Here is a 23,198-nt window from a genome sequence, read left to right as displayed (position 1 = left end):
ATCCTCGGTAGGTAACCCAGCCTTTCTGATACCTTTGTAACCTCTTCCCAATGGTCACCAGCGCACACAGCTACACATGTACACCCACATGCACAAATGCATGCCCTGAATTAATTATTTAAGCCAATCCTTTTCAACTAGAATGTTTCATCTAGCCTTCCTGGTAATGACTGATAGATACCTAGATAGATACTTGCAACCTCAGGTAGGTGAAGCTAAAAGATTTATATGATTTTATCATTTTATCCAAGTCCATATTTTAAAGTTCACATTTAAACAAATACACACATACATATTACACATATGTATACAGAGAGGAAATTCTAACACACATGTCCCTAGATAATAGTCAGAATATCTGAACTATGGCCAGGAGATTAAGCATAAAGATCAGGATGTTTCAGCACTATTATATCTGTTACCACAAAAGTCAGACACAAATAATTACATTTTCTAGAGAGTGAAAATACAATGAATACTTATGATCTTTGCTCTTTTTATTACCCTCATAAGCACCTAATATGATTTACAAATAGTCTATTTATTAAAACTATAAATATATCTGTATTTATATATTACAGATGAGAAAAAAGTTGTCTCTGTACTGAAGGAGTTGAGTAAATGCTGATTCTTCATGGAAACTGGTAGTTTATGTATTCTTTGAGAAATTTTGAATTAATAAAAATTCAAATAGTAAGAGAATTGAAACATAGTAATAGTAGTGCTTAGGATAAAATTATCACACCAATAAGCAATTTTGTATATCTTCTCTTTTTTTAAAAAAAAAATTGTGCCTGGGTATATTTGTTGTTAATTTAAAATGACCCTTATCTCAGGGACAAAATTGCAGGAAAATTTGGCTTTGCCTTAGAGAAAATAGAACATACACATGTATTGATGCAAATAAGAATAATACATGTTTTGTAGAAAATTATTTTCCTTCATGAAGATTGTTCTCTACTCCTGCCTTGACTTAGTTTGTATTTGTTTGATTAGGTTGTAATGCAAAATGTACCATAATGTTATCCCTCTCAGGATAACGCAAAGGGGAACATAAACTGCAATTCTTTTGGTATAAGAAATGCTTGGAAATTAAGTCATGGCTTCTAACCTTCTGAGTCATGTTCTTTATTTGACAGACTATACTGTGTTTGAGCACTAAATAATAAGAAAGAAATCATCAACTACATCGTTGATTATTACTGTATTTACATCAGTTATACCTGAACAAAAGTCATAAATTCAGAGCCTCTCTTCTGTATTTCAAGCTGCTTTAGAGGCTTTGCTTCTCATACTTCAGCAGGTATTTGATCACCTGGGCTTCATTCCAGAATTGTGATTTTACTCAGGCCTGCGTGTGGCCTAAGAACCTGCACATCTACCAGGAGATGGAGCTGTTGCTGGGCCAGGGACCTGACTTTGAGGGCCACCGATAAAATGTAACCTCATTAAAACAGTCAGGTCTTACCTTTTAGGCAGATGTATTTGAGTCATTGCATTTCTATGTATTTCAGTAATAGCTATAGCTTGCAAAATATAAAATCTATTATATTCAATAAAAAGTAATAAAATGTGCTTTCTTTTCCTTCACTGCAAGCACAGTGTACATTTGTCAGTTCAACAATCTAAGAAGCCAGTAGGAAGGGCTTTCAGAGTCAAAACTTGACCTTACATCCTTTATTGAAGGATTACACGTAAAAACCAGCTGTCAATAAATAGTTGCGTTGTTTTTTGCCATTCCTACAATACTCTGGGCTAAAGCAAAACTTTATAAATTTAAAGCTCATGATTGCCACCTGCTGACACATTTTTGAATTACAAGTAGTCTGCATGGTTGGTATATATTGTGTTCAGATTTGGGGGTTTTGTATCTTCCTTTCCAAAACCCATTAGGTAAATTTTATATCTGACTTTATACATGTATTTTCCCTAAGTAATGTATTTCACAATTTATTGAACAACTAAAATAAAACTGTTTAACAAATTGAACACTTTATTTCAAACAGCTAGTCTGTACTGAAACTATTTTAATTTTTCCTATTAACAAAGTGAAATTATAAATTTGTCATCTCAGTATACATAGTTCATATCTAGAGTGAATTTTATCAATAGATTTTTTATTTTAAGAGGATATATTTAAATCTTTAATTGCTTTACCCTGAATCAAATGTTTATGTAATTAGATTGCTTACAATGGCAATATATTGAAGAGGAGCTGAAATTAATCATGCTAACACCTATATATATATATGTATATTATAAATATAATATACATATATATATTCCTAGCAGTGGAGCCAAGGCATTTTCCAGTTTTTAGTCATAATCTTTTCCAAATTTTCCTCTTTAGTGCTGGGCTTTGCATTGCTATTCATTCAAAAAGATCATAAGCTCCTGCTCCCATGTTCAACTTTACAATCTTAATGAAACTGAATCAAGCATATTAAACTGAAGTGTCAGTCAAGGACTCGAGAAAGAATCACTTAGTATAACACGTTTTGTGCTTAGTACTGCACTGTCATCTCCTTTAACCCACACAACTTTCTGTGCCTTTACAGTACAAAACTTGGGCCACCTCATGCGAAGAGTTGACTCATTGGAAAAGACTCTGATGGTGGGAGGGATTGGGGACAGGAGGAGAAGGGGACGACAGAGGATGAGATGGCTGGATGGCATCACTGACTCGATGGACGTGAGTTTGAGTGAAGTCCGGGAGTTGGTGATGGACAGGGAGGCCTGGAGTGCTGCGATTCATGGGGTCGCAAAGAGCCGGACATGACTGAGTGACTGAACCGAACTGAACAGTACAAATTATGAAGCTGAAATTTACAAAAGCTAGACAAGTTGTCAAAGGTCTCAGAGCGAAGACTGATATCTAAAACAGCCCGACTGTGGCATCTGGCTCCTGCAAGCCAGGCCATTTTGCCTGAATTAGTTTCTGCCAGACTACCAGTCCCAATACTTTGGCCAAGGCCAGTGCTCCTTTGACATCTTCCCAGGTCTGTTAAAATGATAGTGTTTACCACTTTGATGGTTTTAGGCAGAGGATAAGTAAAATAAGCAACCCATTTTACTGACTCACAATTTCTTCCTTTATCAGCATTGGTCATGTGTCTATGAAAAGTGAGGATTTTTAGTAATTCAAAGCATGAGTTGTGAAATAAGTCATGCCTCAGTTAGAGTCCTTAACTGATTAACATCTCTGTCTCCTTAGTCAAGTGAATCATTCACTAAAGAAATACATTCTAAGCAGTCAGTCTGACTTCCTTTAAAAAAGAAAGAAAGAAACATGACTTTTAGCACCCAGGCTTTTCACCTTGTACTATATTAAATCATCTAAAAATAAAGGGTTTCTTGTAATAACCAAAGAATGCTCAAACTACCACACAATTGCACTCATCTCACACACTAGTAAAGTAGTGCTCAAAATTCTCCAAGCCAGGCTTCAGCAATACGTGAACCGTGAACTTCCTGATGTTCAAGCTGGTTTTAGAAAAGGCAGAGGAACCAGAGATCAAATTGCCAACAACCACTGGACCACGGAAAAAGGAAGAGAGTTCCAAAAAAACATCTATTTCTGCTTTATTGACTATGTCAAAGCCTATGACTGTGTGGATCACAATAAACTGTGGGAAATTCTGAAAAAGATGAGAATACTAGACCACCTGACCTGCCTCTTGAGAAACCTGTATGCAGCAGGAAGCAACAGTTAGAACTGGACATGGAACAACAGACTGGTTCCAAATAGGAAAAGGAGTATGTCAAGGCTGTGTAATGTCACCCTGCTTATTTAACTTATATGCAGAGTACATCATGAGAAATGCTGGGCTGGAAGAAGCACAAGCTGGAATTAAGATTGCTGGGAGAAATATCAATAACCTCAGATATGCAGATGACACCACCCTTATGGCAGAAAGTGAAGAGGAACTAAAAAGCCTCTTGATGAAAGTGAAAGAGGAGAGTGAAAAAGTTGGCTTAAAGCTCAACATTCAGAAAACTAAGATCATGGCATCTGGTCCCATCACTTCATGGGAAATAGATGGGTAAACAGTGGAAATAGTGTCAGACTTTATTTTTGGGGGCTCCAAAATCACTGCAGATGGTGATTGCAGCCATGAAATTAAAAGACGCTTACTCCTTGGAAGGAAAGTTATGACCAACCTAGATAGCATATTCAAAAGCAGAGATATTACTTTGCCAACAAAGGTCCGTCTAATCAAGGCTATGTTTTTTCCAGTGGTCATGTATGGATGTGAGAGTTAGACTGTGAAGAAAGCTGAGTGCTGAAGAATTGATGCTTTTGAACTGTGGTGTTGGAGAAGATTCTTGAGAGTCTGTTGGACTGCAAGGAGATCCAACCAGTCCATCCTAGGAGATCAGTCCTGGGTGTTCATTGGAAGGACTGATGCTGAGGCTGAAACTCTAATACTTTGGCCACCTCATGCAAAGAGTTGACTCATTGGAAAAGACCCTGATGCTGGGAAGGATTGGGGCAGGAGGAGAAGGGGACGACAGAAGATGAGATGGCTGGACGGCATCACTGACTCGATGGACGTGAGTCTGAGTGAACTCCGGGAGATGGTGATGGACAGGGAGGCCTGGCGTGCTGTGATTCATGGGGTCGCAAAGAGTCGGACACCACTGAGCGACTGAACTGAACTGAACTGTAATGACCAAAATCTTCAACAGTAGGGGGGATCTCATGGTACTTGTTTTTTTTTCTTCCCTGGGGTGGTGGGTAGAACAGGTTAATTTGGGAAAGTCACTCCATGATGGTCAACATTTACATGCAGGTTGAATTACTCTTTTATCCTTTGAAATCATGACACATGTGGATAGTGGCTAACAGTCAAAGCATATTTAAGAGACTAAAAACTAAAAAAGTTTTCAAAGTCAAACAAGAAAATTGCCTTTAAACATCCAAAGAGTTACAAAATTACTTCATATTTTACATTTGTGTAAAATCATTACTGGAGTAGTTGATTTCAGGTAAGTTTTGTTTTGACATAATTGTTCTGATAGCCAACTGGTTTTTTTTTTTTTTGGTTTGGTTTTTTTTTTTGGTGGTGGTTGTTTCACTAAATTGTGTTTGGAAAAATTGTTTTTATTCATGTTTTATCATCTGCAGACAGTCTAGATACATCTTCATTTCAAAGAGAGTTTTTGACCAAATTGCTCTGGAATGCCCCCTAGGCATCAGGGGATTTTAAGGTTCTGCCAGGTTGAGAATACTGGACTACAGAGTCTAACACAGGGAGGCTACAGGGCTTTGCAGCAAAATCAAGGTAAAGGCAAGGTAATCATTTGCAAACGTAACGTATTTACCATTGGGCTTTGGGAGCAGTTTTATCCCATTCTCATCTCATGCTAAATTTGGAGTCAGTTAAAAAGTACTAAAGAAAATGCTTTTTATTTACCTTATTTAAACCTTCTATAATGTCTATAGTACACTGATTTTACAAGTGGAAACTGGTATAGAGAGATTAGACATTTTCACAGTACCTAGGGCACATGGGAGGGTGTTATACCACTAATTGATATACATTTCTCTTGGCACTTAGGCTCTAGGCATAAACATGTATTAGATGCATATTTCATCACTTAGACTGTAAGCTCTTCATCACCTGTTATTTTATTCATTCTTTTATGCATTTATACATTCATTCATGCATCATGTCGACAAGAAATTAATAGTCAATCTAAGGAAGAAATGGAAAATTGTTTTCAGGCCAATTTGAGGTTTATAAACCTGGGAGACACCTTTCAGAAAGCTCTGAGTGTTGGGGCCAGTGTGAGGGAAGCAGGAGAGACTCCAAACTTGCTAGTGAAAACCAGGTCTCCTGGAGACTTCCTTCCCTGCAGATGGCAATCGGAGATTGTAGTTGAGGTCAGGCTGCCCCTGTTAGATTCACCATGGAGACATCCCCCTTTGATATATAATCATTGTTCCCCCCTCTTTAACCTTAATTGTTTGTTCTCCTAGCACCTACTTGTTGTAAAACTCAGTCATATACAACAAAGAGGTTGCTAACAAGTAACCAGTCACGTGGGCAGGGTGGGGGTGTATAAAAGTGGGCCCCTCAGAAACATCAGGGTCCTTGTTGGGAACTGATTCCCCTTGGACTCACTGGCGTAATAAACTACTCCACTGTGTTTTGCGACTCTGGATTCCACAACATGAGGAGTGGTCTCCCTGTTGAGGGCAAAGCACAATTATATACTAGACGTTTTTGAGACAAAGGGTTATACATCAAATGATGCATTGACAGTTTATACAGTCCAGATATGCGCTTTCAAAGTGAGTAGGGAGTCATCGTGGCCCCTTACAGGATTGCGGTGGAAGGTTATCTCCTAAGGAGGTCTGGTTACTGTGCAGGCACAATACACACTAAAGAGGAGGGGGGACCAGCAGAGAAAATCCTTACGTTTAAATTTTTCTTGTCTTGCCAATAAAGTATGAATTTTCTTTCTTTCTTTTTTTTTTTTTTTTTTTTTTTGAGTCATAATGGGGCTGCAGTGGTGAACTAGACTGATATCAGGGTCCCACTCTTGGTGAGCTGGGGTCTGTGGAAGGCACAGGAGGAAGACCAGGCAATTAACATAAAACAAGAGCTTGAAGGTGGTAATTTACAAAGATGGAGAGCTACCTTATCTTTAGGTGGGGAAGAGAAATAGGGTGGTAGTTAACTATGCAGGGGGGTGGGGGTGGAGTAGGGTGGGGTGTTGCTGTTTCCCTGGTGGCTCAGTGGTAAAGAAATCTCCTGCCAATGCTGGCGACTCCAGTTGGATCCCTGGGTTGGGAAGTTGGGAAGATTCTCTGGAGAAGGGAATGGCAACCCACTCCAGTATTCTTTGCCTGGGAAATCCCATGGAGAGAGGAGCCTGAAGGGCTACAGTCCATGTGGTTAGCAACACAACAACAACAAAAAAACTATGCAGAGGAAATGAATGTAAAATCTAAGCTGAAATTTCCCATATGAGAGAAGCTACCCTATTCTCAGATAGAAGGAGCAGCATCAGACTGAAGAGCAGGAGAGGAAGGCGGGGGTGGGGGCGGGGGGTGGGGAATGAGAGAGGTAGTGGGGAGGGGCCGAGGTGGGTTGAAAGTGGGTCACTGAACATGGGTGTGGCTAGCTGAGTGTGTAAAGAGAAGAGTGGGTAATGAAAATGCTGGGTGCAAATCATAAAATGCCTTGGTAATTTAATAGCCAGATTAAGGAGTTTGGGTAATCCTCTGGAAAACGAGGCGCCTGTGTGGGGCTTTAAATAAGGCAAGTCATGGACATATTTGTGTTTCAGAGATCTGGTTGCACTTCTTGGCCATGAAAGTAAGCTTCCACACGCAACTCTGTAGTTTTGGAAGCACAGACTGAGAGAAATGTCCGAATAGAGGGACGTTTCAGTTTTGGGTCCCACAGGTGTTCGGGCTGAGGATGACGAGGGGTATGTATTATTTCCCGAATTTGTGATTACAGAATGAGGAGAGAAACTGATCTGGAGAGAGAGAGAGGGTTCGTTTTCAGAAGGGTTGCATTTGAGACATCTGGACTGTTTTTTAGGATTGGATTTTCTTTAAGAAATACATTCCATAAATATTTTTAAATTTATAATTGTACAATCTAACCTTGTAATCTACCAAACCACCTCACTACTGGATATGATCAAAGTATGAACCCCTATTAAATCTACATTCTAAATCTATTGAGGGCGTTAGCTAAAACATAGGCTTGTGCTCCCTGAAGAGATGAGGTGATGGTTGGCTTTAGAGAATGCTCAATCCTTAACCACAGGTTCCTAGCTTCACAGTGGTTCAAGTTGGGGGGAACGGTTGCCCCCTGCTGGTAAAAACTGAATACTGCAGCCCCAGGAGAGGCAACTTCCTAGGGGCGTGGTAGCTGGTGGATGACGTAAAAGGCGGCGTCCGGAGATAGGAGGTTATTGACTGCGTCATTAGTGCGCGCCGTGGGAAACCTAGCTAGCCGCATGGCTGCGGGTTGCTCAGTGGCTCCGAGGCCGAAGGCGGCCTCAGAAGGGCCGGCCGGCGTCTTGCCTTGCCTAGAATTGCCTACCTACGCGGCTGCTTGTGCGCTTGTGAATAGCCGCTACTCCTGCCTGGTGGCGGGGCCGCACCGAAGACACATCGCTCTGTCGCCGCGCTATCTTAACAAGAAACGCACCGGTATTCGAGAACAGCTCAATGCAGAGCTCCTGCGCTATTCCGAGAGGTACTGGTCTCTTACATTTTTTGTTACCAGAGCGGACATAATGTTAACGTTAATAATCTTAACGTTGCCTGCTGCTCCTTTGGGGCACGGGATGGGGCAGCAGGGGGACGTTTAGTGGCAACAGAACGAGGTCGCAGCAGCTACCCCGAGTAGCCCCGGGGCATTCTGGAGTCGCAGTCCACCTCGGGAAGGGTTATGTTTTGATCCTGGTTCTTTCCCAGTGTTTTTTTCTCTTGGACCTGGGGTCAGGGTTGAAGAAATACTATTAACCTTACTTCCTTTAAAAGAATAGGAAAGCCTGTTGCTTTTGAAGTTGAAAACAAAACCTAGTGCATTTAAAGTAAGATATTGGAAAATGACTTGGGCAAAGTTTCTCAAGGGATCCTGAATCCTACATAGGTTAAGGATTTAGAATTTACAGCTTCCTCCAAGCACGGGCACACACTTTCACTTGTGGGTCTATTTTGAATACTGGAGAATTGGGGAATAAAACCAAAGAAATAAGACCCTTATTTCAGGAGCTATACGCGCTAGTAAAAGAGATGTAGGCCAGATAAATCCAATGAAATGTTAAAATCTGACTAATCTAAGTTATAGTCAAGAGTGGTGAATTGGATCTTAGGACCTTTGAGAACAACTTGATAGGAGGAGGGTACTTCTGAGATAGTAGCATTTTGGGCAAAAAGAGTGGCATAAACAAATGGATACTGGTTGTGAAATAAAATACTTTGACCAGATAATTGTGGGCGCTTTATAACTAAAGTTTATATATCAGGAGAAAAACATTGGATACAGCTGAAAAGCTGGGCAGTTAGGGGTGGAATGGATCAGAGATGGGGTGGGGGATAATTCAGAGGATGTATTTTGTTCTTTCTTTCCTGCCTTTGCCAGGTGTTTGGGGTTTTTTGCTTGTTTTTCTGTTTGCTTAAGCCAGAAACCGGGTTACCACTTCATCCTCTGCTGCTGCTTGCTGCTGCTAAGTCGCTTCAGTCCTGTCCGACTCTGTGCGATCCCATAGACAGCAGCTCACTAGGCTCCTCTGTCCCTGGGATTCTCCAGGCAAGAATACTGGAGTGGGTTGCCATTTCCTTCTCCAAGGCATGAAAGTGAAAAGTGAAAGTGAAGTTGCTTAGTCATGCCTGACTCTTAGGGACCCCATGGACAGCAGCCTACCAGGCTTCTCCGTCCATGGGATTTTCCAGGCAAGAGTACTGGAGTGGGATGCCATTGCCTTCTCCGACTTCATCCTCTAGGTAGCCTTCAATTCAGAAAAGACTTGACACACTCTTGAGACAGTGGTATCTCTGGGATATAATTAGATTTGTAGTTTAAGAAACCACTTGATAGAGTTAGGTGGTGGTTTAAGGAGAGTGAGACAGTAAGCATGGAGAACATGTTTATAGTTAAGAGACTGTTATAAAGTGTAGAGAAAATTGATGAGAGAGTTTGTATTTGGGAGACTTAAGGATATGTAAGGTAGTCATAAAATCTGGAAACATAAACAAATCTTTGATCTGTAACCAATTAATGGCTCCACTTGACAGGCTAGGGAAATAGGAGCCATTACCCCCAGAGAGATGAAGAGCTGATTGGATAATGATAATTTCTGTAACAGAATTTGCATAGTGTGACCCTGTGGCCTCAATTGCACTCTGAACAGATCTGAACTCCCCACCTGACCCCATTATTTTTGATGTGTGCTGAAAACTCCAGTTTATTCTGTGCAAAAGGGATACCATAGATTAATAATGAGGGACAAAACATTTGAACATATCAATAATTGTAATACTGATCAACCATTTATCGTATATAGTTTGTTTCTAGACTTTGGGGCCATACTGTGCCATCAAAGAGGACCTGCTTCTCCGTTTAAGAAATGAGGAAAGGAAAGAGTTGAGAATGGCTCTTACATTAGTCATCTCAGCAGCGCCCTATTTTGACAGATTGTCCACCTTTTTTTCCCCAGTGACAATTTTTTAAAAGATGATCGCATTTCAGTTTTGAAAAATCTGCTTAGAGAAAGTAGTTTTCTAAAAATCACATTAAAATTTCTATCTTTGAGAGGTCATTAATGACAGCTCTTGAGTTATTTGAAAATGGCAAATATGTTCCCTCCCAGTAGTTCCAGTTTATTAATTCAAAATGTCTCAAAGAACAAATGAACTACCAGTTTCCATGAAGAGTCAGTGTCTACTCAACTTTTCAGTATAGGTGGTAGTTTAGTTGCTAAGTCGTGTCCGACTCTTGTGACCCCATGGACTGTAGCCTGCCAGGTTCCTCTGTCCATGGGATCCTCCAGGCAAGAATACTGGAGAGGGTTACCATTTCCTTCTCCATCTTCAGTACAGAGGCAACCTTTATTCTCATGTATAATATATAAAAGTCTTAAGCGTGCATGCAATCTACTGAGCCCTTAAACTTGATATGATTGTTCTCTTAATACCTCAAGTGAGGCTACCACTCTGCCTGGAAACATACTTAGGATGGTTTCAGAAAAGCAAAAGAGGAAAAGATATAATGTTGAGGTATCTGTCTCTCTGATGATTTTTACTATATTTTATGCAATGAGTTGTTTCCCAAAAACCCCAAGCTGTACATAGCAGTTCTGAACCCTGCAGAACTCCATTCGCTCTCTTGAAACATACTTTACTGTACTGAAATTAAACTTAAAGATAATATTGGATTGACCACAAGATTCATTTAAAAACCCAAACGAACCTTCTGGTGAACCCAATAATGATCTACCAACACAATAGGGGGGGAAAAATTCATTTAGAACTCTAATACAATAAAATGTATTTCAGCAACGTTCAAGCATGGCTACCCGGAAAGAATAAAGTAGGTGGATGCCTCCTGAAGCTGCATCTTGAATCATTGTGAAGGTATTAGTTGCAAATATAGAGTGGTGCCGGGGTTTTGAGTTGACAACTCACATCACATACAGTGTCTATGGTGGTAAAATGCTCTTCTGAAATCATGTAATTCTCAGTAAAGTGCCACACAAAACAATCTACTCTTGAATTTATATATTAGTTATATTTCTGAAAATTTTAATTGATACTGAACCCATGCAAAGATCATTTTATGTTCATATGTACACACATTAAGTTAGGTGCTATAATCCACTATTTATAAATATTTATAAAATGAGGCTTGTCCGCTCATTTAAATCATGCAGATCTGGGGACAGTTTTCATCGTGTAGGGCTCTTTTTCCCTGGCAGGACGTCTCCCATCCCTGGCTTTCATGGGTGTGACAACTATGATTTGCCCACAAACTCCCAAATGCCACCAACGGGACGGCAGTCCCCCCATTGGAAACTGACTTGGGGAAACAAAGTTGATTTGGGGAAACAGAGTCTTGTTTTTGTTTTTTAACTGATATGGCAGTTATTTTTAACCCCTCCTTGCTCTCTGTTTTCTGGGCCTCTAATATTGTCTTAGTGATGGTATAGTTCTGTTTAGGAAAGCTACATGCAGAAATTAGTCATTCAAAGAAAGGCTTTCTGGAGTAAATCTCAGTGTTTATGGATTTCCTAATTGGGTAATTAAGTTGCATTCTAGTGACTCCTGGCTGTTTTAAAACAACTGCTCCTAGGTATAAATTCTTTCTTTTATTCTGTGTGAACCATTCTAGAAGTTTGAGTTCACCAAAAATGTTCTCTGCTCTCAAAAACCTAAGAGTCCTGTCTAGAATCCAAACATATAAGCAAAGATAAATAAGAACAGTGATAAGCTTTCTCAGGCTTCCCAGGTGGCTCTAGTGGTAAAGAACCCACCTGCCAATGCAGTAGACAGAGATGCAAGTTTCACCCCTGGGTCAGGACAAATGCCCTGGAGGAGTGTATGGCAACCCCCTCCAGTATTCTTGCCTGGAGAATCTCATGGACAGACTGTTGTAGGCCTGGTAGGCTACTGTCCATGGGGTCGCAGAGTCCAACATGACTGAAGTGACTTAGCATGCATGCATTCCTCAGAGTCCTGTAGGAGTAGAGGCAGCTTGGCTTCAGCTTTGCCTGGGGAGTCAGGGAAGCTTGCTGAAACAGTTAATGGCTGTGGCGGTGAAGCCACCAGCTCAGCCTCCTTCAGTTCAGATCAGTCGTTCAGTCGTGTCTGACTCTTTGCAACCCCATGAATCGCAGCACACCAGGCCTCCCTGTCCATCACCAACTCCTGGAGTTCACTCAAACTCACGTCCATCGAGTCAATGATGCCATCCAGCCATCTCATCCTCTGTCGTCCCCTTCTCCTCCTGCCCCCAATCCCTCCCAGCATCAGGGTCTTTTCCAATGAGTCAACTCTTTGCATGAGGTGGCCAAAGTACTGGAGTTTCAGCTTTATCATCAGTCCTTCCAAAGAACACCCAGGACTGATCTCCTTTAGAATGGACTGGTTGGATCTCCTTGCAGTCCAAGGGACTCTCAAGAGTCTTCTCCAACACCACAGTTCAAAAGCATCAATTCTTCGGCACTCAGCTTTCTTCACAGTCCAACTCGCACATCCATACATGACCAGTGGAAAAACCATAGCCTTGACTAGACTGACCTTTGTTGGCAAAGTAATGTCTCTGCTTTTGAATATGCTATCTAGGTTAGTCATAACTTTCCTTCCAAGGAGTAAGTGTCTTTTAATTTCATGGCTGTAGTCACCATCTGCAGTGATTTTGGAGCCCCCAAAAATAAAGTCTGACACTGTTTCCCCATCTATTTCCCATGAAGTGATGGGACCAGATGCCGTGATCTTTGTTTTCTGAATGTTGAGCTTTAAGCCAGCTTTTTCACTCTCCACTTTCACCTTCATCAAGAGGCTTTTTAAAGTTCCTCTTCACTTTCTGCCATAAGGGTGATATCATCTGCATATCTGAGGTTATTGATATTTCTCCCAGCAATCTTGATTCCAGCTTGTGCTTCTTCCAGCCCAGCATTTCTCATGATGTCCTCTGCATAGAAGTTAAATAAACAGGGTGACAATATACAGCCTTGATGTACTCCTTTTCCTATTTGGAACCAGTCTGTCGTTCTGTGTCCAGTTCTAACTGTTGCTTCCTGACCTGTATACAGGTTTCTCAAGAGGCAGGTCAGGTGGTCTGGTATTCCCATCGCCTTCAGAATTTCCCACAGTTTATTGTGATCCACAGTCAAAGGCTTTGGCATAGTCTCCTTAACTAGTTATAATTTGTTAATAACTTGGAAATGAAATTTGGAAATAGTTGTTGTTCAGTCCCCGCTTCGTGTCAGACTCCCTGCGAGCCCGTGGACTGCAGCACATCAGGCCTCCCTGTCTTTGGAAATAGTAGTTGCCCCCTAATCCTGACTGTCAAGCTACAGATTACAGTGTCAGAGTCAGTTCTCAAAAGCTAATATGGTTGTATTTCTTACTTCCTTACACTAGCCACAGTTGCAGTTCGGTGATTTTTCTCCCTCAAGTTATTGACCTTAATATTCAGGGCTTCACTTGAACTCTAACACTTCTCCTGCTACCTGCCATCTAGTACAGATATTCAGTGATGGTGGGTAATACCAAAATTGCCTTGATTCAGTAATAGTCACAGAACAACATTTTTCTTACTAAGTCTCATTTTTTACCTCTCATTCTAGCATAACTAGAATTCAAATGGATAGCAAATAGGGAAGAAGGATCAACTTATTGCTCTTGTATAATGGACATTTTGTTTCTGGATATTTACCTTGAATAATTATTTTTAAGTTAGCCATTATTTTGGAACCCTTGGGTGAAACTGAACCACTAAAGTTGTTACAGGCTAATCATATATTATTGTATATGTATATATTTTCACCATGGGTGTGATTATATTAGGAGATGTATACTTTCTGGACTCGGAATCCGTATAATGGCCTAGTTGGAAAAGAGGATAAATAACATTTTCCTTTCCTTTGTTGTTTTTTTATAGCCTTTTAGGTGTACCCATTGCTTATGATAACATCAAAGTAGTGGGTGAATTAGGAGATATTTATGATGATCAAGGACACATTCATCTTAACATTGAAGCAGATTTTGTTATTTTCTGCCCTGAACCAGGGCAAAAACTTATGGTATGTATCTTTTTTCCTATTGTTCTTTGTACAATTATTAAATTATGTAATTTGGAAAAATTTAAGAGACTGTACACTTTGGGATTTTACAAGGATTGTTTTTCAGGTAACTAAAACTCATTTTTAAAGAAAATTTTTCAGTTTAGGTTTTTAATTTTTATGGAAGTATAGTTGATTTGCATTGTTCTGTTTCAAGTGGAAAGTGATTCAGTTTAGATACGTGTGTATATATATATTTCAAATTCTTTTCTGTTATAGATTATTACAAGATACTGAATATAGCTCCCTTTACTACACAGTAGATCCTTATTGTTATTCTGTTAATCGTAACCTCCTAATTTTTCCCCTCTCCCCTTCCCCTTTGGTAACCATAAGTTTGTCCTTGTGAATCTATTTCTGTTTTATAAATAAGCTTATTTGTATCGTGTTTTTAAATTCCACATGTAAGTGATATCATATGTTTATCCGTTCTTCTCTGTCTCACTTAACCTCACGTAGTATGATAATCTGTAGGTCCAGGCATGTGGCTGTCAATGGCATTTCATGGCTGAGTGATATTTCAGCATGTATCATACATCTTTATCCATTCGTCTGTGGATGGACACTTCAGTTGCTTCCATGTCTTGGTTATTATGCTACTGTGAACATTGGAAGCATGTATCTTTTTCAAGTCGAGTTTTGTCTTTTCTAGATAGATGCCCAGGAGTGGAACTGCTGGATCATGTGGGACTCTGTTTTTAATTTTTTAAGGAACCTCCATACTGTTCTCCATAATGCTTGCACCAGTTTATGTTCCCAGTGACAGGGTAGGAGGGTTCCCTTTTCTCCATGTCCTCTCCAGCATTTGTTGTTTGTGGACTTCTTGGTGAGGGCTGTTCTGATATCTGTGCAGTGACAATCGCATTGGCGTCTGTGCATTTTTCTAGTAATAAGCCATGTTGAAGGTCTTTTCGTGGGCCTTTTGACATCTGTATGTCTATATATGTGCAACACTGTTTTAGGTTACTGGTCTTTTCATTTCAAAAGCATTGCTGCTATCTTGTATTGGTACTTTTCTCTAATTTATCATATTATACTCTCATACTTACTGCTTTCTAGATCCCACCAAAGAAACTTGGCTCCCTCTTGGTTGTGAAGATATTATTCTATACGATTCTAAAATTTTGATAGTTTTTCCTTTCCTCATTGAGTATTGAACTGATAAACTTTGTCTTTTACAGCAGTTTTAGAGAAAAATTGAATGAAAAGTATAGTGTTCTCATACGCATCTCACTTTACCCACCCCCCAAAAATCACACATAATGTTTCTCTTATTATTGATAAGATGTGGTGCATTTTAATTGTTGAGCCAATATTGATACATTAAGTAAAGTCTGTGGTTTATAGTAGAGTTCACTGCTTCTGTTGTACCTTCTATGGGTTTTGACAAAGGTATAATGACATGAATCCAACATTATAGTATCCCTATGGAATAATTGGTCACTGCTCTAAAAATCCTGTGTGTTCTGCCTATTTGTTGCTCCCTCTCTCCCCTGGAAACCATGGCAACTACTACTTTTTCTTTAATTGTCTCCATAGTTTTGCCTTTTCCAGAATATCACGTATGGAATCACAGAGTGTGTAACTTTTCCAGATTGGTTTCTTTCACTTGGCACTATATGTTTAAGTTCCCTCCATGTCTTTTTCTTGATAGCTTATTTTTGTTGCAGAATAATAGTCCCTTGTATAGATGCAACAGTTTGTACCGACCACCTGGAAGGTACCATTCTGGACTCCAGTCTCCTTATGTTGACAGACAGGTTTTACTCTGTCACATGTGGAAGGAGGTGCTGATATTAAACCACACTGTGTATATATATGTTATTTATAGTTCTATAATTCAAAAGGTGAGTTTTAAAAAAGCTTCAGGTTTTCATTCATCTAGTTTATATTTGTTGATTCTTAAGGGAATAGGAAACTTGGAAATTTTAATTTTAACCTTAAAATCATATAGAATGTATTGTTATTTTACCTTTAAAGCTGCTAATAACATTATGATTTAGTTAAAATAGCCATGTTCAAGGTGAGCTTTCTAAAAAATTCTAGTGTTCCTAAATTGATATATTAGTGTAACATGCAGTAAGCTTTAAATGAAGATCAGCTTTTTTGCTATTACATCATACCATTATTTTGGTATTTTCTCTTTGAAGATCAGTTTAAAGAGTGTAAGGTTTGTTTCATCTTTTTGGTGCTCTTCTTGATGTAACACTCATTTTTTCCCTCTTCTCAGGGTACAGTTAATAAAGTGTCCTCGAGCCACATTGGCTGCTTGGTCCATAGGTGCTTCAATGCCTCCATCCCTAAACCTGAGCAGATGCCAGCTGACCAGTGGCAGACCCTGCAGATAAACGTGGGTGATGAACTAGAATTTGAAGTATTTCGTTTAGACTCAGATGCTGCTGGAGTATTCTGCATTCGGGGAAAACTAAGTATCGCTAGGTCAGTTCCTAAGCACATTATTACTCTTTTGATTCTTAATCATTTCTACTTAATTCTGAATTTAGGAAACATAAGTACCTCTTTTAAAAGTTAATTTATTAGACTGTTTGTACTTCCAAACCACAGAGTCAATGTAAATACGAATCTTAAGTATTATGACAGTGCATTGAATATTCTAAAGCTTTGCATCTCAGTGGTCTACATCATAATAATTCAGTTTTGCAAAGTATTGTCATGTTGTATGTATGTTGCTAATCAAAGTTAATCCTTGAACTTGGGACTACTAGAAGCTTAATTTTATTAACTATTAGTGTTTTGTTTTTACACAGTTGAAACAAAAATTATTTGATTATTGTCATTATACCAGGTAGATCATTTAATTTCTGTATTTTTCTTGTTTGGAATTCTTTTAGGAAATACTCTGATCCTGACCCTGGTTTTATGGCAGGGCCTGGTTGAGGGGTCATACTTCCTCTGTTATCAAGGCAGACTCTAGAAAAAGTTGCTAAGAAATGAGAATATGGGTTAAAGTTTTAGAGCAGCTGTCCAACAGAACTTTCTGTAATGATAGAGGTGTGCTGTATGCGTGCAGAATAGTAGCCTCGCTCTTGAGGAAATGTGTGACTAGTATGTCACTGAAGAAGTGGGTTTTTAACGTTACCTTATTGAAATTACTTAAATTTAAATAGTTCTATGTGGCTATTGCTAAATCAAGGGACAGCAGTTCTATAGAGAGCTACTTCACTGATCTTTGTTTTTATTTACTTATATAAAATACTCAGAGCTTTGCAGCATCATACTGCGTCGTGCATGCTCACTCAGTCGTGTCGACTCTTTGCAACCCCACAGACTTGGCCCATGAAACTCCTCTGTCCGTGGGGTTCTCCAGGCAAGAATCCTGGAGTGGGCTGCCAGGCCCTCCTCCAGGGGAGCTTCCCGACCTGGGGATCAAACCTAGGTCCCTTACGGCCTTCTGCGTTGGCAGGCAGAGACTTTACAACTGGTGCCGCCTGGGAAGCTAATACTGCTTCAGCATAGTGTCAGAAAAACGATGGAACAAGGATTGGGAGAGTAGATGGGGAACTCCAACATTTTGATAAATACCAGAAGTATGTTTTCTTCCTATCAGATGTTACTGGTTTGGCTAATAAAGCTGAATGGTGATGTTTAGGGTTCAGCATTTTCTGAACCATATTAAAATTCAGAAACCCTGTTTTGACAAAACTTTTATGTCATTTTTAATGTGTGAAACAGTCTGGGAAAAATACTCAGGAAACAAACAATGTAACATTTCTAAGACTGTCTGTCAGTGTTCTGGAGGTAATCTGTCCCAGTCATGTTATTTTATACTGCTGTCATAATTTAGAAAGACCTTACCATGTTGGAATATTCTTGATCTTACTTTGTTCTTTTATTTTTGCTTAATGGCCTATAAATTTTTTTAATTCTTACAGTTTACAAACCAAGTGCTCTGCAGTTCCTGAGGAAGCACCAGAAACTGGCGCTGATGAACCTGTCGAAAAACCTCCAAAGAAGAAAAAGAAAAAGAAGAAAGACCGAGAGGCCTGTGACGTGGAAGGCGGTACCACAGAGCTGGCAGAATTTGCAGAAGTTACCATGAAGGACGAGACAGACCTGCACGTTAGTAACAGTGTGAATGGCCTCTGGGAGGAAGAGCCAAAGAAGAAGAAGAAGAAGAAGAAAAAGCACCAGGAACATCAGGACCAAGAGCCTGTTTTCCAAGGCAGTGACTCCAGTGGTTATCAAAGTGACCATACAAAGAAGAAAAAGAAAAGAAAGAGTGAGGAGGCTGAGTTTACACCACTTGCGGAACGCGCACCTAAAAAGAAAAGGGAGAAGTAATTTTCTTTTGTGCGTTTTAAACATGATTTGGTTTTTTAAAGATTTATACACAGTAGATGACGAAAGTTTAAGAAATGTTTTGTATTGCAGTATTTTGCATAACGGGGAATGTTTTGATTAGTTGAGTTTTTGGTACTAAAATTAATGTGGAAAATACCAGTATTATTAAAGTGCTACTTACTGTATACAGAATAGAAAGGTAAGAACTGCCTTTATTCTTCCAGTGGATACGTTCTAAATAAAATGGTTTCCATAGGCCTGAGACTAACAAAAGGACTTCTGTAATACAGTGACAATGTATATCATACAGAACTAGTTTTGAGCTTGGGGGGTGGTGGTTACAGGTTTTAAATTTAGGCATAATGTTACACGCCATGCCATTAGGCTGTGTTTAAAATTTAAGTCATTTACCCGTTTAGGTTTTTTGTTTGTTTTAATTGTGGCCACTGCAGTAGTTTTGTTGTTTACCTTGGGATGGTTTGTCAGAGGTATTTCTCAAGTTTTCAGAGCTCTTTAGAAACTGCGCTCTTTAGAACCTAGCCCTCCCTGTGGATCATGAGTTAGGAAACAGTGCTGACTGTTCTTTCCTCCTCTGCATGTGTGGTGTTTTCTTTTCTCTCTCAGTCTCAACCATTCTGCTGCTGTTGTGTGTTGGAGGAAGAGTCTGATGAAGACAGGATAAAGGTGATTCTGACTAGTGGGGAATTTCCCTATTTTTAGTAACTGAGTTAAGCTACTAGAAACTATTATGAAAACAGTTATACACTGCTTTCCCTGAGAAAATGTGGAATATGTCTTAACCATTGGAAAACTCTGAAGAATGAACTGACCAGCGAGTTCGGCCTGATAATCAATGCAAGGTTGTGTTCGTTCATTCAACAAAATTCAGTGTATTTGTGTTACACGTAGTAGACCGTCACTCATAATGGCAAACAAGGCAGAAATGGTTCCCTCCCTCATGGAGCGCCATTGGAGAAACAGGTGAGCACATATGATGCAAGTAAGAAGGACAGAGAATGGCTAATCCTGGAAAGTTCTAAAAAGGAAAGGAAGGTTCTCTTTCCCCACTGCCGTGATGTATGGCAGCCCGTCAGTTGCCATTTATCTCGTGTCAGATGCAGTACTGCCCTTACTGTTCACTGTCTGCACCGACAGAAGATGGAATGGGAGAGTCGTTCACGCTGTGTGTCTGTAAACAGGTGTGCCAGCCAGTGGGAAGGGGTGAGCCGGTGTCCTCCTTACCATTAAGGTCATGTGGGTATTTAGTCCTCACAAGGAAGCTAGTCCAAATTGAGATGAGGTGTCAGTATAAAATACACATCAGACTTTGAAGATGTACAAAGACAGAATGCAAAATACCTCAGTTTTGTATATTGATGAGATTATACTATTTTGGTATAGTGGAGTAGATACTAAATTGGCTTTTTTGGTTTTTTTTTTTTTTTTTGCCTTTTAATTTAAAAATTGTATCTGAGGCTTGTATTATCTTTGTTTTGTAGTGCACTGGTTTGAAGGATGAGTTGAAAAAGATTTAAAACAATCCAATCATGTTCTCAGGGTTTAATGTAGTGCCATACCTAGAAAATGTTTTTTGAATGCTTCCTTAAAATTTTTAAATTTGAATACATAATTATAATGTCTGACTTAATATTAAAAGTTAACGTTTAAAATTCCTGATGGTAATGGCCAAGCAAGCTGTTAAATTAATGCTATTCATACCAAAAAAATACATCCTGGCTTACCAAAATAAATTCCCACATATTTTTACATTTGTTAAGAAAAAAGTATGCTGAACTTGAAACTGCATTTACCCATGGTTTCTCACAGTGAGAGCAGCAGAACTGGTCATTTGCCTCCAACAGCGACAGTGACAGACTGTACCTGATGCAGAAGCCGCTGATTATGGTCTCACCCGTATATCCTTCAAAACATTTCTTACGTGCTACACCAATCTAGGTTTTTCCTTTTCTGTCTTGGAATTTGCTCATTAAAACCCTCTAGCCTAACCTACACCTCTTACCCTTGCTTCAGTTCCTTATAATCACTGGAAATAGAAGTTTGAAATGTATTTAGGGCTATGCTTCCCACAACCCCAGTCACACCCGCCATCATACAAACACTTCATACAACTCAATATGAAAAAAAGCCAAACAACATAATCAAAATATGGGCAGAAGACCTAATAGACATTTCTCCAAACAAGGCATACAGGTGAAGCACAAATCAAAGTGACAGTGAGGTGGCACTTCATAGAGGTCATCGTTAAGAAGTCTAGAAATGAGAAATGCTGAGAAAGTGTGGAGAAAAGAGAAAACCCCTGCCCTGTTAGTTAGGATTTAAACTGGTGCAGCTGCTGTGGAGAACAGGATGGAGATTCCTGAAAAAACCGAAACTACCGTATGACCCAGGAATCCCGCTACTGGGCAGATACCCAGAGAAAACCATAAATCAAAAAGGCAACATGTTCACTGCAGTATTATACACAATACCCAAGATAGGGAGGCGTCCTAGATGTCCATCCACATCTGTGAATGGATAAAGGAGCTGCTACACCTATATACAAGGGAGTGTTACTGAGTGATCGATAGATAAGGTTGAAATAATACCATTTGCAGCAACAGGGAATGAACCACTGACAACTAAGTGAACGAAGGCAGAGAAAGACAGACTGCACTGTATCACTGATAGGTGGGATCAGCAATTGAAATGCAGGGACTCACAAAAGAACAGACTTACTTCAGAAACCCACTGAGTGTTACAGAAGGGACGACACCAGGGGAGGAAATACGTCAGGAGGTTGGCCTTAACGTATACACACCTACATATATAAAACTAGGTCACCAGCAAGGAGCTCCTGTACGGTACAGGGAACCCTACTCAGCAACACACTGTAATAACCTGTATGGCCAAAGCATCAGGATCAGAGTGGATATGTACCTCTATATATTCCTAAATCAAGATGTTGTGCCCCTCCAACAAACATAGTACATCAACTGTACTCCAACACGAAATACACATAAATTTGACAGCTGGAGGAAATGCCTACCGTAGTCCCCTCAGGCCTCAGTGACCCGGGATGGTGACGCATTGCCGGAGTTTGAACAGCCTTGCCGGCCAAGGCTGGACCCTCCTGGGGCTGAGGGAGCGGAGGGTGATGACAAAGAAATGAGGCCCCTAAGGTCCTCTAGTGTTCGTCCGTTCTAGAAGAAACAACCCTCTCCAGATGAGGGCCGGTTATCCATGACTAAAACAATCCTAGCACACAGAGACACGGGAGACCAATTGTGCTGAATAGCTTGGAAAAGTCATCTGATAGCCATGCCTCCTGGTGCTGGGGTTCTTACCTCCAGCATCTTAGAGTCACCCATTCGTAGATAGCAGCACTCCAGGCAGAGCACATGTGGAAGGCTTGGGATCTGCCTTGGGTGAGGAAGTGAAGAATGATGAAGTAATGAGACACAAGCCCTGGGTGCGTGTCCTGACATTCCACACCCATTTACAGTGCAGAACAGGACTTGCCCTTAGCTTTGCTGCACCAGGCAGCAGAGTGGGGCGTATAGAAATGCTGCCGCCTTGTGGCCATTTTGTGTGACAACTCAAACTAGGGCTTTGCACTCAGAAGGCCCTGAAAAGTGAAAGTGAAGTCGCTCAGTCGTGTTGGACTCTTTGCGACCCTGTGGACTGTAGCCCACCAGGCTCATCCGTCCATGGGATTCTCCAGGCAGGAATACTGGAGCGCATTGCCATTTTGATTGAACCCAGGTCTCCCGCATTGCGGGCAGATGCTTTAACCTCTGAGCCACCAGGGCTTTGCACTCAGAAGGCCCTAGGAGCTATAAATGACTCTTGTCCTTAAGAAACAGTCTTGGGATGGGTAATTGAGTAAGAATCAGAAAACGGACAGCCTTTCAAGAAGCCAATTGCAGCAGGTAAATTTACTCACAACATTTTAACAAAAAAGGTACAAAGATCCTCTTGTCACACATTATTAGAGGAAGGGAAAGGAAGCCTACAAGGAGATATATCCCCCTCTACCCATCAGATGGTCATCAAAAAGTCTACAAACAGTCAGTGCTGCAGAGGGCCTGCAGAGAAGGGAATCCTATGCCAGACTGGGAATGGAAATTGCCAACAGCTATATGGAATTGAGCATTGAGGTCCCCTAAAAACCTGAAGATTTAGATATTGTGTGATCCAGAAATCTTACTCTTGGCCATACATCCGTATCAAACTATAGTTGGAAAAGACATCCACCCCAACCTACACTACAGTACAGTTTTCAAGAACCAAGACAGGGAAGCAATCAAAATGTCCATGGAGAGATGAAAAAGAAGATACGGTACATATATTCAAAGGAATGTTACTCAGCCATCCAAAAAAAAGAATGCCATTTGCAGCAACACAGAAGGACCTAGCCATGATGATACTAGGGGAAGTAAGTCAGAGAGGAAGAGAAATATCATATGGAATCACTGTTAGGTGGAATCTAAAATGTGACACAAAGGAACTCATTTCCAAAGCAACAGGATCTCAGGCTGTAAAAAGCCACCGTGTGTTACAAAAGAGGTCACATCAGGAGG

At 40.2% G+C, this 23,198-nt stretch overlaps 1 protein-coding gene across 1 annotated transcript; it reads left to right on the top strand.

The window, feature by feature from the left end:
* The first annotated feature begins 7,907 nt into the window (after positions 1–7,907).
* On the top strand, positions 7,908–20,630 carry POLR1F (RNA polymerase I subunit F). The gene is given in 5 exon segments (XM_055589934.1): positions 7,908–8,225; positions 14,136–14,277; positions 16,547–16,755; positions 18,210–18,597; positions 18,599–20,630. Coding segments are annotated over 5 exon segments (1,122 nt in total). The 5' UTR covers positions 7,908–7,983; the 3' UTR covers positions 18,740–20,630.
* Positions 20,631–23,198: the final 2,568 nt, after the last annotated feature.

This window comes from Bubalus kerabau, chromosome 8, assembly GCF_029407905.1.
Source record: "Bubalus kerabau isolate K-KA32 ecotype Philippines breed swamp buffalo chromosome 8, PCC_UOA_SB_1v2, whole genome shotgun sequence".
NCBI classification, from domain to species: domain Eukaryota; kingdom Metazoa; phylum Chordata; class Mammalia; order Artiodactyla; family Bovidae; genus Bubalus; species Bubalus kerabau.
This window is presented reverse-complemented; position numbering and strand designations above follow the sequence as displayed.